The sequence below is a fragment of the Amia ocellicauda genome, chromosome 17 (genome assembly GCF_036373705.1).
Source record: "Amia ocellicauda isolate fAmiCal2 chromosome 17, fAmiCal2.hap1, whole genome shotgun sequence".
In the NCBI taxonomy this organism is placed as follows: domain Eukaryota; kingdom Metazoa; phylum Chordata; class Actinopteri; order Amiiformes; family Amiidae; genus Amia; species Amia ocellicauda.
In genome coordinates this window covers 18,995,818-19,013,865 of record NC_089866.1, presented here as the reverse complement: position 1 = coordinate 19,013,865, position 18,048 = coordinate 18,995,818, and the positions used below count along the sequence as shown (strand labels likewise).

At 41.8% G+C, this 18,048-nt stretch overlaps 1 protein-coding gene and 1 long non-coding RNA gene across 2 annotated transcripts; one reads left to right on the top strand and one right to left on the bottom strand.

The window, feature by feature from the left end:
* The first annotated feature begins 179 nt into the window (after nt 1-179).
* ankrd13a (ankyrin repeat domain 13A) lies at nt 180-8,812 on the top strand. The gene is made up of 16 exons (XM_066689300.1): nt 180-298; nt 864-1,020; nt 1,855-1,990; nt 2,171-2,295; nt 2,771-2,816; nt 2,991-3,134; nt 3,320-3,509; nt 3,960-4,026; nt 4,253-4,334; nt 4,965-5,026; nt 5,232-5,362; nt 5,707-5,864; nt 6,080-6,214; nt 6,411-6,580; nt 6,788-6,852; nt 6,945-8,812. Exons 2-16 carry the CDS (start codon nt 925-927, stop codon nt 7,141-7,143), a joined length of 1,806 nt encoding a protein of 601 aa, XP_066545397.1. The 5' UTR covers nt 180-298; nt 864-924; the 3' UTR covers nt 7,144-8,812.
* A 5,515-nt stretch (nt 8,813-14,327) lies between these two features.
* LOC136712626 (uncharacterized) lies at nt 14,328-18,048 on the bottom strand. The gene is made up of 2 exons (XR_010804864.1): nt 17,872-18,048; nt 14,328-15,533 (listed from the first exon to the last, which is right to left on the bottom strand). It is a non-coding gene; the product is annotated as an uncharacterized LOC136712626 (long non-coding RNA).

The window sequence follows — 18,048 nt, the reverse complement described above, 5'->3', positions numbered from 1 at the left end:
TGCAGCTGCTGCTCAGGACGGAAACGCCAAAGCAACGTGAGCGGGCGCCGGAGCGGAGGCCGATCGCATTCACGGAAGGAAAGTGCGGAACATTCGTAGCGCGGAGCCCAGCGCGGAGCCTGGCCGCTGCGCAATAGTACTATCGGGCGCTCGCCTTCAGCAGACAGGACGGGGGAAAAAACCTCCGTCTGTCAGAGTTCTGGGTCACGAACGTACAGAGCGGTATTCTTGAACCGCAGATGCGCAATCCCGTCGAGTGGCCTGCGTAACAACGGCTAGCAAAAGAAAACCCGTTTAGGTAAGTTGCGTAGTTGATAGGCTATCACAAAACGGGGAGCACTCGCATCTAAAGTGGGACGCAAACACAAGTTGAATAAAACACAAGTCCGAATGTGAAATCGCGTATAAATGCAGATCATTTGCTTTGATTACATTGACGTTAGTGGTTTAGACATCTGTAACTTGTTTTAAGTTATAGCAACTCCCCTAAGTAATACCGGAATGGTTACGTCTTTGTTTTGGAGCTAATCATTTTTATACGCACGGGCGTTTTTTTTTTTTTTTAATCTAATTTAAAAGTGTAGGTAATAATACAACTTTGGCATGAGCCGACTTTGCCAAAAATATATGAAAACATAACTTTAGAAGAAAAAAAAGACAAGACTGGTGAGGTGTAAGGAGGCGCTCATTTTGATATGAACCCCCCTACGTAAAGAATGGTCCTGAGCTGTCACTTCCTTGTTTCTCAAAAGTTTTATTTTGAAAAGTTAGCGCCGCTAGATAGATATATGTTGTATATTTAGTTGGTACGTGTAGCTTGGCTCGCCACACGTTTATTGTCGTCTCCTTCGGCATTTCTCCAGGCAGGGCATCATTACTATAGTGTTTCATGCCATTTCTGGGGGAAAGAAGTTCTTCGAGAGAATGTGTTCCGCCGCCGAAGATTTCAGGGTTAAGTTTCCACTCCATTCTCTAGTCTGGGAAAACAACTACAGGGATTTGGAGAAAGACATCCGCAAGGTATGTGATTTAGCTGTGATTTTTATGTCTCTCTCTCTATATATATATATATATATATATATACAGGTCTACATGCATTTTGATTTACAGCTTATTCTCCACAAATGAACGCAATGGCATACGTCGCCTCACAAGCGGCGTGGATGGATTGCCTAGCCCTAGCTGTGCCTGGTCTGTGAAATCAGACATGCATGTTATATGTGTATTTGTTTTTAATTTCCAGTTTAAGTGTTGAAGTTATTTTTCTTCTTCTAGCAGGCGAGAGTAGCCATGTGCAGCTTTTTTTTTTTTTTTTCCCCTGTGTGGATTAAGTGTTGAAATCATGAATCTATGGATACAGCACAGATCGAGATATGGTTACAAACATGACGTGATCAATTGTAAACGGGACTTTGTAGCATTATGACGTGTGAGATCACGGTGGAGTCATCTAAGCTACTGAGTGTTTGTTCAGGGTTGCATGTTTCGTCGCTTTTACAACTCAGTTCTTCTAAAATGCGATTTTAATATAGAGACACAGGTCAAAGTGAAAGCATGGGGGACCTGTGTTATTGTTTGCATTTCTTTAATTGTGTACACAAGTGGCCTTTCAAAGCCACCTTTGCATTTATACATTTTACTGTTTTGTATACTGTTGTTAATCAGACGGTTTACATTATCCATCTGTTTGTATGACTGTCTTCACACGTCTCCCTCAGACCTGTCCCTTAAATGCAGAAGTGAGTTCACCCTGATCATTTTTGCCAAATACATTAGTAGTTTATTGATGTGGGGTTTTCTTCCATAGTGTAGATAACTTGTTTCAATTCATGATTGTCTTTCTACTTCTCACAGCACAATATAGAGGAGGTTGACCCCCGTGGGCGCACCCCACTACACCTGGCCGTGTCTTTAGGCCATTTGGAGTCTGTGAGGGTTCTGCTGAGACACAACGCCGAAGTAACCAAAGAAAACGCCAAGGGATGGACAGGTGAGGGATTGTCTTATTGTTGCAGGTCAAAGACATCCTCTCGTTGTCATTCCAGATGTTAGTGCCGGGACATTCACCCCGACATGGGAACATACCACTCAGAAGGTATATCTGTAGGTTGATGAAGGGTGCCTAAGAGCAGCTTGTCACGGTCTTGTCCTGTGTGTGTCATGTATGCAGCACTGCAGGAAGCAGTCAGCACCGGGGATCCAGAGATGGTGCAGCTGGTTCTGCAGAGACGGGACTACCTCAAAGCCTCCACAGCCCTGGCAGGAGTGCCTGAACTACTCTGCAAGATCCGCGAGGTGCCACTCTCTCGCCGCTTCTTCCCACAGTGCGCCACTCCTACAAAAATCACCTGATTTCTTCCTTGTATAGTACACACTGAAGTCCTAATGAGAGGCATGCAAAGTCCAACTTGCCTGCAAATATGGCTTTAGCATTTTCTGTTGCAACACTTCCTCATGCTTCCACAGTATTAGTCAACACATAGTTATGGTAGTAAGTTGTCAGTTTGTTCTGTGGAAATGTTTTACATATTTATTGTAACTGCTATGATAACACCTATAAAAAATAAACCTACAGCTATAGAGGCATGTGTTCTTGTATGTTTTAATGACTATGCCTGGTATGTAATGTTTTGCAAGTATGAATGTATTTTATAAAACTAATGAAAGTTAATTGGTTAGCTCTTATTAAAGCCACACCTGTCCTCCTCCTCTGAGAACTGATATAATCCTAAACAAAGAGTGACCTTTCATTGTTTGTTTTCTTCTATAGTCTCCAGATTTCTACATGGAAATGAAGTGGGAGTTTACAAGTTGGAGTAAGTCCATTACACTGTCGTTGCTGCATTGACATTGATATTGATTTTGGGAAGGCTAATTGGTGTCTAATAGTTTGTGAGTTTGTTGACCAATCAAATCCTCCAAAAATGAAAGTTTTCTTTTCTTACTGATTTTGTTCTATCAATAACTGTGCGTTGCTCCCTGTCCCTCAGTCCCTCTGGTGTCTCGGATGTGCCCCAGCGACGTGTGTCGGATCTGGAAAAGCGGTGCTAACCTGCGTGTGGACGCCACCCTGCTGGGCTTTGAGAACATGACCTGGATCAGGGGGCGGAGGAGCTACATTTTCAAAGGAGATGGTGAGTGCCAGCGTCATCTCGCCAGTGCCAGAGTTCGCTGGATAACAAGGCGGCCTGGTGACTGTACAAAAGGAATTAAACAAAAGCTATCAAAACCAGAGAATTATATTTGTCTGCTAATTTGATAAAATAAAATATGAAATGTTCCCTGCATCCTTTTCCCCGTCTCGGTGTGTGCTGTGCAGATAGCTGTGCAGAGCTGATGGAGGTGAACCACGACGAAGAGGTTGTGGACACGGAGCGCTTCGATATCTCCCGGGAGATAGAGGATGTCACTCTGCACTCCATGCAGCCTGCAGTGCAGGAAGTGGCAAAGCGCCTGACCTCACCGATTGTCAACACCTACCTGGACACGCACAACATCGCCTTCGAGAGGCAAGGCTTCTCTGGGGGGGTGGGGGCTTCATGGATCAATTTGAGTGGCCTTTGTTGCTTCCTGGAAGTGGGCAGCAGTGCGATTTCACACTTCAAAGACAAGAAAGCAGACTTTTGCATTAGTTAGAACTGAAACTAGATTACTGCATTTTTGGAGTGGTGTATAAAACTGAGCAACTGGGAGACGGTGTGGGTTTGAGGTTTGCATTGACAAAAGTGAGTAATTTGGGTCTAGTTCAAGAACGTTTATTAGAAACTAAACCTGCTCTATTAGATGTAGCAAAGTAACAATAGAAGGTTTAGTAGATTGTGTAACAAAACTGAAATACTGTGATAAGGATCTTGTTGAAGGCAGACCGAGAGACTGTGTGGTCATGTACTTAGAGAAAAGCAACTTAGAATCCTCATTAACAAATAATAATAATAATATAAATGTTGTGTTTCCCATAGAAATAAGTCTGGAATCTGGGGTTGGAGATCTGAAAAAACAGAGGTTGTCAATGGATTTGAAGCTAAGGTGAGCGACAAAGTAACTATACAGTTATTTTAAGATAAAGGAATAACATGCATTGTCCCTTGAGTTTGCCCGAGTATTTTTAGTTATTATAGCTCTGAGCCTGGGTGGCATCTGTCACTGCCTCACTGGGTGTCGCTTCCTGCATCACACGGTTGACAAGTTTGCCTGAATTTGTTTTTCAAGATAAGGCCTCTGGTCTCTATTGGGACTGTTTTTTATGTTGCAGGTGTTCACGGTTAATAATGTCAATGTGGTGATTCGAACAAGGACAGAGCACCTTACAGATGAGGAGAAGGCCAGGAAAAAAGGTAAAACATACTGCATTGTAGGAGCTTCACCAAATAGAGTGCATTGCCTTCTACACATCCTAAATGTGACTTGAGAAGATTTGTCTGATATGTCAATACATGGCATGGCATTCCTGTTAAGACCAGCTCTCCTGCTGAAATGTGCATAAGTGCAGTACATTATGAATCCTGCTGCCTAACAAGAAGCAGCATGCCCAGTGTGACTGCTGTGCCACATATGTTGAGGTCCTGCTTCCATAGAGAACCCAGAGAACTTTCATTCCCAAGAACTCCAGAATGCTGTGAGGCTTTTGCTCGCACAGTACCAGTCAAAAGTCTTAACACACCTCCATTTTCCAGTTTTTATTTAAATTTACGCAGTTTAATGTCTCAGTGTACTAAACTTTTTTTTTTTTTACCTCTGTCAGTTTTCTGCTTACCTTGGTACCATTTCAGGTTATTCACTGGACTTGAACTGCTTATATTTCACTAAAAACTGGAAAAATGGGCGTGTTCTAAAACTTTTGACTGGTAGTATAGATGTCAACTAATGCTGCAATAAGTTTTCCTATGGGAAATAAAACAATTAAAAAAACAGTGCTCTTTAGAAAATGTTAAATTCTACATTTTATTTTTCTCCTCGTTCTGTAGATGAGAGGAACATCTTGGAGTCTCTTTTAGGAACTGTGGAGCAGCATTTCAGTGCGCAAGGGGTAAGGAATTGTATTGCTCTGAAGTACATTGAACTCAATTTTTTAGACTTGAAGGACAACTGAATTTATTTGATGACTTGATATAAATGAAGTACCTACAAATACAATATACACCCCAATCTTTAACCAGTGTCTTATACAGGCAGGCTGGCATTAGAATGCTAAACATCTCTGATTTTTTGTTTTTGTTTGTTGTTGTCTGAAGGACCTCACTTTAGAGTACGCAACCGCAACCAACCCAACTGCCATCACCCCAGAGGAGTACTTCAACCCCGACTTCGACCTCCAGGACAGAGATATAGGACGGCCCATTGAACTCACCATCCGGACCCAAAAGTAGGACTCTGTCATAATGGTCAAAGTATTGCAGTAGCACTTGTGCAACTGCCTGTTTCCTGTGCAATCTTTACAGCTCTGTGGTTATTCTGAAAACTACAGAGCACAGCTTCTGTCACCGGCACAGCAGTAAACACGTTTCTATGATGTCTTTATTTTTAGAACTTCCGAAATAATGTATGTATTTATGTATTTATTCTAACAAACAGGACTGCTAAGAGAGTGCGTACTTCCTGCGTTTTCATGTTTTGTGTTTCCAAGTCTCTAAAGTCTCATGATGACTAATAATGCTAAGGGACCTAATTCTGCTTTTTATTTCTTGTTCTCTTGCTGTGTGGCACCAGGTTTAAAGCCACCTTGTGGATGAGTGAGGAGCACCCTCTGTCACTAGTGAACGAAGTCACCCCTATCATTGACCTGATGGCCCGGACCAGCACACACTTTGCCAGGCTCAAGGACTTTGTCACGTTGAAATTCCCGCCCGGATTTCCAATCAAGATAGGTACCGGCCTCTGACCTACTGCTCCTTGGTTCATTTCTCTGTCTCGTAACTCTTCTAAAGATGCCAAACAAATCTACAGGACACCACGAAACTCTTAAATTGCAGTTATACGCTGAATCAACCCGAAACGATCTTGAGTGTGAGCTGGGTTTCTAACAAGCGAGACCGAGTTCAATTGCATCAGTTTTCTCATCTCCACGTATCCCCTCTTTCAGAGATCCCTCTGTTTCACGTGCTGAACGCTCGCATTACATTTGGCAATGTGAACAAGTGTGCTACAGGGGAGCCAATAGACTCCTCAACCTCCACAGCAGCCACGACACCCACTCAGGGAGAGGCCGCGTCCACAGGTATGAGCACAGCAACCATCAGAGCTCCGGCTTACTGACTTTCTGAAGGTGTTGGCCTGTAACCGAGAGCCTCAGCTAGACTAAGTGATATAGAAATGTTGTTACTTGTAGTTGGGTCACAAGGCTTGCTTATATTCTGGTCCAGCGAGCAGTGTCTGGTCTCAGTTTGTCTCAGTTGTGAGCTTGTGTCTCCCAGCCCCTGCCGATGCCCCATTCCAGGTGTGCCCGTCAGTGTTTGAGGTGCCCCCACAGTACCATCACCGGGGCAGCACCAGAGCAACCCCTGTCCCGAACCACGACGAAGATCTGTTGCAGTACGCCATCCACCAGAGCCTGCTGGAGTCCAGTAGCGGAGGATCAGGCCAGGTCAGGGTCTGCCCGCTGCGTATACAAAACACACAACTGGGTATTCCATAAAAAAGTCGATTCAACACTGTGTTCTTTCCTCTTACGTTGCAGTTACAAGCAAAATAGATTTATTAAATAACTTCAGAATAAAAATTATGTAAAACCTTCATAATTATACATTTGTGTGTGCCATTGCAAATTGTGCCATTGGTTTGATTTGTCCAGCATCCATCTTGGGGAGATGCCAATGGAGTGCTTCCTGAGTCCATGTTTGACAGCCAGAGTGAGAGGTAAGTGAGAGAATCCAAATCTGATGACACACACATACTGTCCTCCTCGGGGGAATCCCCATTCCCGTCACACACTGTTGCTGTGATTCTAGGGCCGTGCCAGAAGGCCTCCTCGTAGACCTGGGTGCCACAGTGGGTCCCGCCAGCTCGGCCTCCGCAGCCAGCCCAGACTCGGACCTCAAGCTGGCCATGCAGCTGTCGGCCCGGCAGCAGGAGGAAGAGCAGAGACGAAGAAAAGAGGAGGAGGAGGAGCTGGAGCGAATATTGCAGCTTTCACTCACTGAAAAATAAAAAGGGAGACCTTTTGCCATAGCTGCACCACTTTCCAAACCCAGGAACAGCAATCTTGCCCGCCACAGAGAACACCTGCACTCCACCACGCGGCAGCCAAACGAAGACAAAAGAAAAATGTAAGATGTAGCAGTGGAACCCCCCACTAAAGCACTTTTGGTTAACATGTGAAACTTTTTTTTTTTTTTTTTTTTTTTTTTACTGTTTTTATCTTTTTTTTATCCCTATCTAAGTTTGTAGAGACACATGTTTCTAAGCAGACTTTATTTGTTGCTGCTGAGCTGCTGCCATGCGTTATGTGCACATGTTGCTGGTTTTATCCACAGCTTGGGGCCAGTGATGTTCAGATTATGGAGCTGTGAACTGGGAAATTTGTGACCTCCAGAATGTCAAGGGCAGCCGAGTCTGTGTTCGTGTCCATGGCGGATGGGATGGAAGGGTGAATGTTGCTGGGCAGGGGGGGAGACTGAGAGACGGACTGTTCTGTTAGTCAGAGAGGCAGTGTGGGATTGGGGTGAGACCTAAGGATCAGGCATTACATAGTCTAAGATCATGAATACCTCGAGGGTACGTCTTGTCATTACTACGTCTGTCCTGTAAAAAAAGGAAGTTTCTTGAAAATCAGATCATATTCTCACTAATGGAATTCTCACCAGGCAACATTAAGACATCAACTGGGTGTCAAAAAGCACGGCCAGTGTTTATAGGATCAGTCATTGATGCAGTGTAGTCCGGATGTTATTCACACACCCTATCAGGATATAAACCGCACATATTATCAGTATGGGTTCAGTGTTTTTAAGTTCACCATATTGACAAAGCGTTAATGTGCCAGAACATTAATTTCAGTACTATTTAGGTTTTATTCATGATGCTCATAACCAAGATGAGACAGCAGTCAGCCTTTAATAAATCTCACTAGTGTCAACATTAACATCACATGAGAATTGACAATTTTAATATACCATTCGCCAGTGTTGTGCAATTTGTACTTACACCAAACTTTTTTTCAGACTGGTATGACAATGAAACCATTTTTGTAGTTGTTTTATCTCATGCATTTTCATGTCACAAAAAATGGATGCAATATATATTACAATACACTTTTGTCCCAAAATACAAAGATGCATAATGTGGAATATTAAAGTTGCTGGAGTATTAGGATGAAAAGTAAAGGATCTACATACAGAAATCTAATTTAATGGGGCTGGTACTCTATACTGCAGAGGTTCCTAATGCTTTGGGTTTGCGTGCATCTTTTGTAGCACAGTGGGTTTGATAAATAAAAATCAGTTTTAACAGAGTCTCTCACAAACACTTCAGGGGTTGGAATCGACGACTTATTTATCTTTTCTACACAGTATAAATGATAACCTTGTTTTTGCTTTGACGAAAGAAAATCTTGTGCGAAACTAGTGTTGTGCTAATGTTTATGAGTACAGACCCTAATTCATGATTATTTGTTGTCTTGAAAGCTTAAGTTTGCTAAGAAGATCAATTTATTATTAGTAATATCTGGTGGATATTTTATGATGCATTAAATTAGCCACAGAGTACACTTTTTTAAAATATTCTAATTTGTATAAGGATGCTCTTCAATAAAATGTTAACTGATGCCAGTTTAACCTTGAAAATGTCGTCTTGCATAAATAAAAGCACTTTATTACCATTTTCATCTTCTGCTTCAAATGTATTACAGGCAAAATGTATTGCATTGTCTAACTAAAAGAAAATGATGTATTATTATTAAGATTTGTACCACACTCTGTTTTCCTATTGTAAATCCATTCAGTTACCGGTTTCATGCTGCTGGGATTGGTATTGAACTCTCCAGATGGTGGCAGTGTGTTCTTGCGTTCCTGTTTGTCAGGTACAGTATATACTGACAGGACCATTACAGTGCATCCTTTTATAAGCTATATGCCAGTTATCTCAGGGTCCAAATTTCCAAATGCAGTAGATTGTAAATTAAATTAAAGTTGCAGTTCAGTATATTGTATCTGTATTTGACTGGAAGATAACGGACACATTCAGAGTATTGAGTAATTATCAGAAATGTGTTTGCTGCAGCAGGAAAGTATGAACACAGACCAATGAACGGACAGATGTAATTTGATTATATAATTGTAACAAATATATATATATATATTCCAAATATAACCTAATGATTGCAAAGTTTAATTTAAAAGGGGTTTGCCATTCTGAAAATGCTTCTCTTGGCTGTCTGTAATCCATGTTTTTGCGACTGTGCTCATGTTTGTTCTTGGTGCGAGTGATCCGATTGTCTTGTGCACCGCTCTGGGGTGGTACATGCATATGAAGTGTTACTTTGTATCTAGTTTTGGTTACTAAACATAGCTACCACCTACTTGTTATTTAATACATTCCAACATCTGGGACATTTAGACTGAACTGTCATTACGAGTTTCTTAACAGGTTCCGTTGATTCAATTTGTTGCCATAAGAGTATTACTGTGGATGTACACACAGGCATCTCCATGTTATGTAGGAGGAACCTTCACTGTAAATGGCATTGTAATTCAATTCCAAAAGATTACCAGCCCATGCACCATGCACAACAGATCTGAATAGGATTATTCATAGATTGTATTTGTGTATCCTGAATGAGAAATTTGTTACAATGGATAACCAATCCTGTTCCCTTCTCTTCAGTCTTACAATCTTGTGTAACTTCAAATACCCACTCATTAATAAAAAACATAAGGGAACTAAAAAAAAAATCCTGTAAGTGGTTTCAGTACAATGTTCCCTCTTACACCAAATGCCCTTAAATACCATTTTTAAGATTCAGCTAAAAACTATCCTTCATTGTGATTGTAACCAACAACAAATTCATGCATTTTGTATGCAAATCAATGATTTTAAAGAAATACTATTAGTCACCAGTAAAGGTGTTTGTGTGTTTTTTTTTTTTTATATATATATATCTCAATTTCTTAGCAGACAACATGTTATTTTTTACATTTTACCCATTTATACAGCTGAGCATTTGCTGGAGCAATCTAGGTAAAGTACACTACTATGCAAAAGTTTTATGCAGGTGTGAAAAAATGCTGTAAAGTAAGAATGCTTTCAAAAATAGACATGTTAATAGATTTATATGTATCAATTAACTAAATGCAAAATGAGTGAACAGAAGAAAAATCTACATCTAATTAATATTTGGTGTGATCACCTTTTGCCTTCAAAACATCCTCAATTCTTCTAGGTACACTTGCACACAGTTTTTGAAGGAACTCGGCTGGTAGGTTGGCCCAAACATCTTGGAGAACTAACTACAGCTCTTCTGTGGATTAAGGCAGCTTCAGTTGCTTCTCTCTCTTCATGTAATCCCAGACAGACTCGATGATGTTGAGATCAGGGCTCTGTGGGGGCCATACCATCACTTCCAGGACTCCTTGTTCTTCTTTATGCTGAAGATAGGTCTTAATGACTGTCGCTGTATGTTTGGGGTTGTTGTCATGCTGCAGAATAAATTTGGGGCCAATCAGATGCCTCCCTGATGGTATTGTATGATGGATAATTATCTGCCTGTACTTCTCAGCATTGAGGAGACCATTAATTCTGACCAAATCCCCAACTCCATTTGCAGAAATGCAGCTCCAAACTTGCAAGGAACCTCCACCATGCTTCTCTGTTGCCTGCAGACACTCATTCGTGTACTGCTCTCCCTTCGGCAAACAAACTGCCTTCTGCTACGGCCAAATATTTCAGAGCACCTGCTGCCATTTTTCTGCACCCCTGTGTTTTCATGCATAATTGGCCTTGTTACCACGTCAGAGGTATGGCTTTTTGGCCGCAAGTCTTCCTTGAAGGTCACTTCTGACCAGACTTCTCCAGACAGCAGATGGGTGTACCAGGGTCCCACTGTTTTCTACCAATTCTGAGCTGATGGCACTGCTGAACATCTTCTGATTACGAAGGGAAGTAAGCATGATGTGTCTTTCATCTGCTGCAGTAAGTTTCCTTGGCCAACCACTGAGTCTACAGTCCTCAACGTTGCCCTTAAGAGCTTGGACAGCACATCTGGAAACCCCTGTCTGCCTCGAAATGTCTGCCTGGGAGAGATCTTGCTGATGCAGTAGAACTACCTTGTGTCTTGTTGCTGTGCTCAGTCTTGCCATGGTGTATGACTTTTGACAGTAAACGGTCTTCAGCAGCCTCACCTTGTTAGCTGAGTTTGGCTGTTCCTCACCCAGGTTTATTCCTCCTACTCAGCTGTTTCTGTTTTTGTTAATGATTGTGTTTCAACCTACATATTGAATTGATGATCATTAGCACCTGTCTGGTATAATTGTTTAATCATACACCTGACTATGTGCCTACAAAATCCCTGACTGTGTGCAAGTGAACCTAGAAGAATTGATGCTGTTTTGAAGGCAAAGGGTGGTCACACCAAATATGGATTTGATGTAATTTTTCTTCTGTTCACTCACTTTGCATTTAGTTAATTGATAAATATAATCTATTAACATGTCTATTTTTGAAAGCATTCTTACTTTACAGAATTTTTTCACACCTGCCTAAAACTTTTGCACAGTACTGAACCTTGCTCAAGGGTACAACAGCAGGGCTCCCACCTAGGATTAAACCCATGACCCATTCACTACATATCTATCTCCAGATGGGTGACAAATTAAAGGAAAAACCAACATAAAGTGTCTCAGTAAGGAGCCGCCAGAACCGCTTCAATGCTCTTGGCACAGATTCTACGAGTCTCTGGACTCTACTGGAGGGATGAACACCATTCTTCCAAAAGATATTCCCTCATTTGGGGTTTTGATGATGGTGGTGGAGAGTGCTGTCTAACACGTCGGTCCAAAATCTCCCATAGGTGTTCAATTGGGTTGAAATCTGGTGACTGAAGGCCATAGCATATGATTCACATCATTTTCATTCTCATCACGCTATTCAGTGAGCCCTCGTGCCCTGTGGATGGGGGCATTGTCATCCTGGAAGAGACCACTCCCATCAGGATAGAAATGTTTCACTATAGGATAAAGGTGATCACTCAGAATAATGGGAAGATCAAATTATAAACTTTGTAGGTGTGACATGGAAAAGAAAAGCTATGGATTGAACTATGTGGAAACATTGTGGAGGCCTACATCCAGAGCAGATGGATAGGCTGATGGTAGTGATGAGATGTGTGTGTGTGTGTGTGTATATATATATATATATATATATATATATATATACACACACACACACACACACAAACATACAGTATGTAGATAAATATGTAATGTCTATTTAGATATGCGTGTGTGTTAAATTTGACATTTAAATATGTATGTAATACAATTTATACAGGGATTTCTTTGCATTTGTACTTGCAATGGTCGCGTTGGTACCGCAGGTAGGCTAATGAGTTATTGACAGGCTCTAATCTCAGCAGACATTTGAATGACATTTGGTGGCATGTTTGAAGTCCAAAGCTGCGATTCTTAATTTCTGAAGTGCGTTTCAGAAGAGCCATAACCCCGTCCAACCGATTGCCTTTATACTTTAATCAGTCTTCTGAGGTGGATACTTCAGGCTTTAGCAGACATCAGTGAGAGCTCTGTGCATTATCAGCTTATTCAAATTGGGCAGTGTGCTTGAATTAGAGGAGTCAAACTGCAAAAGTCAACATACTGAATGCATGCAAGGTGCAAACTGAATAAAAAAAATAAACAAATAGGCCTAAATAAAGAATGGCTTTCAGATTTTAAATTGTTCCTTTCAAGTACACAATTTAACTTACACAAATATGTTTGGCCAAGAATGTTAACTTTAAGTAATTAACATTACACTGTTGTGCCAACTGGCTCCTCTATACATACAAACTATACATAATGCTCCAATTAAACCACTACAAACTATACTCCTTAGCAAAATTCAGAATGGATGTTTATTTGACTATCTAGTTTTTTCTTTCCCTAAAAACTGAACAGTTATCAACAGGTCAGGAAGAGAATGATCTTCTTGTGCCAATAACCAACCTATGGTGAAAGGTCTTTTCAGTTTAAAAGCACATAGAGAAAAAAAGACATTCATTTCCAGAAAAGCCAGACAGACATTGTAAAGAAAAATAATGTGTGTGTGTTTTTTTTAAGGAGTAATCTCTATGTAATAAATAAAAACATGAATAAAACCTTTAAAGGTACTTGAGATCGCTCAGTTGAACAGCATGAGGGAAGTACAGCAGCCAGGCACTCTGTTTCCATGGCTCTGGTCTAGAGGACTTGTTTTCTCTGCTTTGTTTTTCTTTAATGAATGTGGTGCTGGTGCGAGGTTGCCCACAGACGAGGAGTGCACCACAGAATACAGTCAATTCTCAAGTGAAGGTACAACACAGGCGGCAGTGGTACCCAACTGACACTTGCTCCACAGTTTGACGGACACAGAGAAAAGGACTGGACTAACCTGAAAGGATCAGTGTGCTAAACTGCCATCTGTCCGTAAGCGTAGCGTTTACGATCAGGTCTTCTTTCCAGATCTTCGCTCCTCTTAGCTGGATTCCTCATGGACTCTCAGTATCGTCCACAACGGGAAAAATAATTCAGATTTCAGAGCGGGAAAGTTGTGAGGCTGTAACCGAGGGAGTGTGATGCTGCAGAACTACAGAAGAAAGGATTATCTGTAATGGGACGTCTGAATTTATTTAAAACAAAAACAAAAATAAATGCAATACCATCTAATCCTTTCTTTAAATGGAATTCAACTATGACAAATGTTGCGAGTCATCTGGATTTCTCCTACAGGAATGGTCATTTCTGAGAACCCACAGAACAGATCATCAGCACAACGGCTCTGACAGGTGGAATACAATTAGAAGGAAAACTATTCTTCATAAGGAGTCTGTGCTGGATTAAAGCCAACTGGAAAACAACAAAGCAACACTGACTAATTAGTTAGAGGCTTAACTGTATTTGATCCCTTGTTATACTGTTTTACAGATTTCATAAAAACTTCCAAAATACTTCTGTACATTACACCTTTACCCATTTTAGATCAATCTGTCCTTCGCTTTGATATACATAACAACCACATACATACAATCTGACATATCTGAAACTACACATTTAAATACACTTCTCATAGTAACATGTAAAAATCAGCAGTGGGAATTGTATTTACTGTTACCACACATAAAGAATAAGTTCCAAAACACAAGTGAATTCCAGCCAGCATTGAGAGGTTTTATTCCAGATTTCTACACAATGATGAAAGTGTGAAGAAACAAAAACATTAAATACTAATGATTGAAAAATCAACGTTACAATAAATAAGTATGATTAAACAAAAACCTTAAATGTTAATAAATAAGACATACAAAAATATAGAAATCATATTTTAACCAAAAACGAAAGTGCAGGTCAGTGTCATAAATAAAGCAGCAGCTGTTACATACAACTTAAGATGAAACCAACACGTCAACATTCTCTAGAACTGAAGGTCCCCATTAAATAATTATTACACAAGATTGTGCTATAAGTCAATTACAGTCCAGTGCATAACTAAACTATACAACAATGGGCAGGGGGAAAAGTAAAACAAAAACAAAATACTAGTAGTCAGAGGCCAGCTCTACACCCCCCCCGCCCCAAAACCTTTCCTTAAATACAGTCCAGTTGTCAGAAAATGGGCCTTTCCCCTGGATGACCAGCAATCCAATACTATCTCCATTACCCTCACTAATAACCGCGCAAGCATGAGTCACAGAGAGGAACGTGAGGCTCCAGTCCACTCTTTTCTGGAATGTTTATTACCCATCAGGATACTTACTTATGGTAGTGTGTGTAATTTGTTTCCAATAAGGAAGCTACTTGACTTAAGGTTATTTGGCGGTTTCTTTTTTTTACAAGATGCTTATAAGACAAAGAAATCAAAATTAAAAGAAAAAAACAAACATACAGGAACCACACAATCAGTGCAATGTCATATTCTGTAAGGAATGCATCCTCCAAGTGCATCACAAATATCGAGAGAGGTGCTTAAGAATGGCCGTTCTCTCACTCCAGGATTTGGCCGCAGTAGTTTAATACGTACAGGTACATGTTGACAGACTCGGGAGTATGGAACGAGGGTGGGGAGGGAGTGAATCTGTGACTCCTTTTGAGGGATGGGAGAGAAATGGGGCCTCAAAAGGCATAAGCAAGCAGGTGAACAGAGATTGCAGGTGTGGCACCATGACGTCGCCGGGAGAGGACACGCGGTCCTGAGGACGAGGAGGTTGGTCTGGAGATCCAGTGTCCCGGGCAGACGGCAGTGTGGCCTCAAGCCAGTCCCGGTGAGAGGCTAGCGGCGGCGTAGAGGCTTGTACACACACACCGCTATCACGATCATGACTACCAGGAGCACACTGAGCACGCTCACTAGCAGGGCTGCGGGACACAAAAAGGAACACACAATCTGTCTTAGGGAACTGATCCCAGCTTCCAACTAAATAATAACAAAAGACTAGATGAAGCTACTCTTAAGGCACTGATACACTAATACACTGCTCCAAAAAATTAAGGGAACACTAAAATCACACATCGGATCTCGATGAACAAAATATATTAAAGATCAAAATCTTTACTGTACATTGTGTAATTCGTTGAGAACAAAATGACGTAACAACGGTCAATGGAAACCAAAATCACCAACCGACTAAGAGCTGGATTCGAACTCACACCGAAAGTAAACAATTGAAATCACAGGCTGTTCCAACTTGCGTGAATTTCATCACGGCAACTCATAATGTGACTCAGTAGTGTGTATGGCCCCCACGTGCCTGTATGCACTCCCAACAACATCTGGGCATGCTCCTGATGAGACGGTGGATAGTGTCCTGGGGGATCTCCTCCCAGACCTGGATCATGGCATCAGTGAGCTCCTGGACAGTCTGTGGCGCTACTTGGCGGCGTCGCATGCACCGATACATAACGTCCCAAAGGTTCTCAATTGGATTCAGGTCTGGGGAATATGAGGGCCAGTCAATGGCATCAATGCCTTCATCATCCAGGAACTGCCTACACACTCTGGCCACATGAGGCCGGGCATTGTCCTGCACCAGGAGGAACCCAGGGCACACTGCACCAGCGTAAGGTCTGAAGATGGGTCTGAGGATTTCATCCCGGTACCTAACAGCAGTCAGGGTACCATTGGCTAGCACGTGGAGGTCTGTGCGACCCTCCAAGGATATGCCTCCTGACCCACCCCCAAACCAGTCATGTTGGATGATGGTGCAGGCAGCATAACATTCACCACGGCGTCTCCAGACTCTTTCACATCTGTCACATGTGCTCTCATCCTTGAAGAGAACGGGGCGCCAATGGCGGACCTACCAATTCTGGTGTTCTCTGGCGAATGCCAATTGAGCTGAGAGCACAGGTCCCACTAGAGGACGTCGGGCCCTCATGCCACCCTCATGGAGTCTGTTTCTGACAGTTTGGTCAGAAACATGCACACCAGTAGCCCGCTGGAGGTCATTTTGTAGGGCTCTGGCAGTGCTCCTCCTGTTCCTCCTCGCACAAAGGAGCAGATACATATGGATGTGCCATCCTGGAGGAGCTGGACTACCTGTACAACCTGAATGGGCTGCAGGTACCGCCTCATGCTACCAGTAGTGACAAGGACACTAGCAAAACGCAAAACTAGAGAAGAATCAGTCAGGAAGGATAAGGAGAGAGCAATTGCCTGCACAACGATTCCCTTTTTGGGGGTTGTCTTGCTGTTGCCTCTCCAGTGCACCTGTTGTCACTTTCATTTGCACCAAAACAGGTGACAACTAGGATTCAAGTTTAAACTAAATAAACTGCAGCATTGAATAAAGGCTTTCAAAATGTGGATGAGCGCAGCACAAACTTTGATGAAGTCACCCTACTCTTTCTTCACCTTGATAGCCACATCTCTCACCACACCACTTTTTATTTTATTTTTTTAACCGCTCTCATGAGATGTGGCCCCCTTTACTGCAGAAGGCAAAAATCTAATAACTTTCTTTCCCTTGTCTCTTTCTATTAACATTTTTCTTATATTTTCTCTCTCTACCAGATAAGCCTCCGCAAATTGACATTTTAATTCTGTCTGTCATTTCTCCTCCACCTGCGAAATATTTTGTTGGCCCTTATCTCTTAAAGTGTCACATCTTCTAGAGCTGCAAGTCTGAATGCTGAACCTGGAGGCAATCAAATCTGTTTCTTTGGGGGTTTTTTTCAGCCTTTATTTTCATAGCTCTTTGCTCTCACAGCTCAGGTAAACATGCAAAATTCATTATTAGTCAGCAATATATTTAAATAAAATGATGTGCCCTTAATTGATATCACATGAATCTCAAATCTAAAATACATCATGTTATTTTAATAATTAGTTTCACATTAGCCAACTATTCTTAGCAGGCAACTCTGCTAATTTTACTGGTACATTGTAGCAGCACACAGTCAAATGTAGCCACTATCAAAGGCAGACAAAAACATCCATTTAATAACATTAAAATAACACGCATTCGCCGTTTAAATCATGTTTTAATTGTAATTGCATAGCTCTGTTTTATGATGTGCTGAATACACAGAGACAGAAAGTGACAACATCGGTCCTTTGTTTTAATGGATTCAATGGCGCACCTCACTACTATTCGTGACCCGTAAATGCCGCACCATTTCTCGGGAGCGCTTTCACTCGACACGCCGGCTTCATAGGCCTTACGGTGGTGGGAGGATCCCCTCACTACTTTCTTACCCAAATTCTGGTGTTTCAATACCTCAAATGGACGGTCGTGTAGCCCGGGTTCTCCGTTCTGACCATTGGACAATGAGAAAAGAGAAATTAAAGATAAAAGAAAATAAGAGTGACCGAAACCCATGGCTGTAAACATCAGCTGTATCGCAGAGAGGAGGTAGAGGGGCTCCCTAATAA

What these genes read in the sequence shown, in the direction of transcription:
- ankrd13a (XM_066689300.1), top strand. Translation starts at nt 925, where the DNA reads ATGTGTTCCGCCGCCGAAGATTTCAGGGTTAAGTTTCCACTCCATTCT. An exon ending in TACTCTGCAAGATCCGCGAG is followed by an intron (nt 2,296 to 2,770) that starts GTGCCACTCTCT and finishes TTTCTTCTATAG; the next exon opens with TCTCCAGATTTCTACATGGA. An exon ending in GGAGAAGGCCAGGAAAAAAG is followed by an intron (nt 4,335 to 4,964) that starts GTAAAACATACT and finishes CTCGTTCTGTAG; the next exon opens with ATGAGAGGAACATCTTGGAG.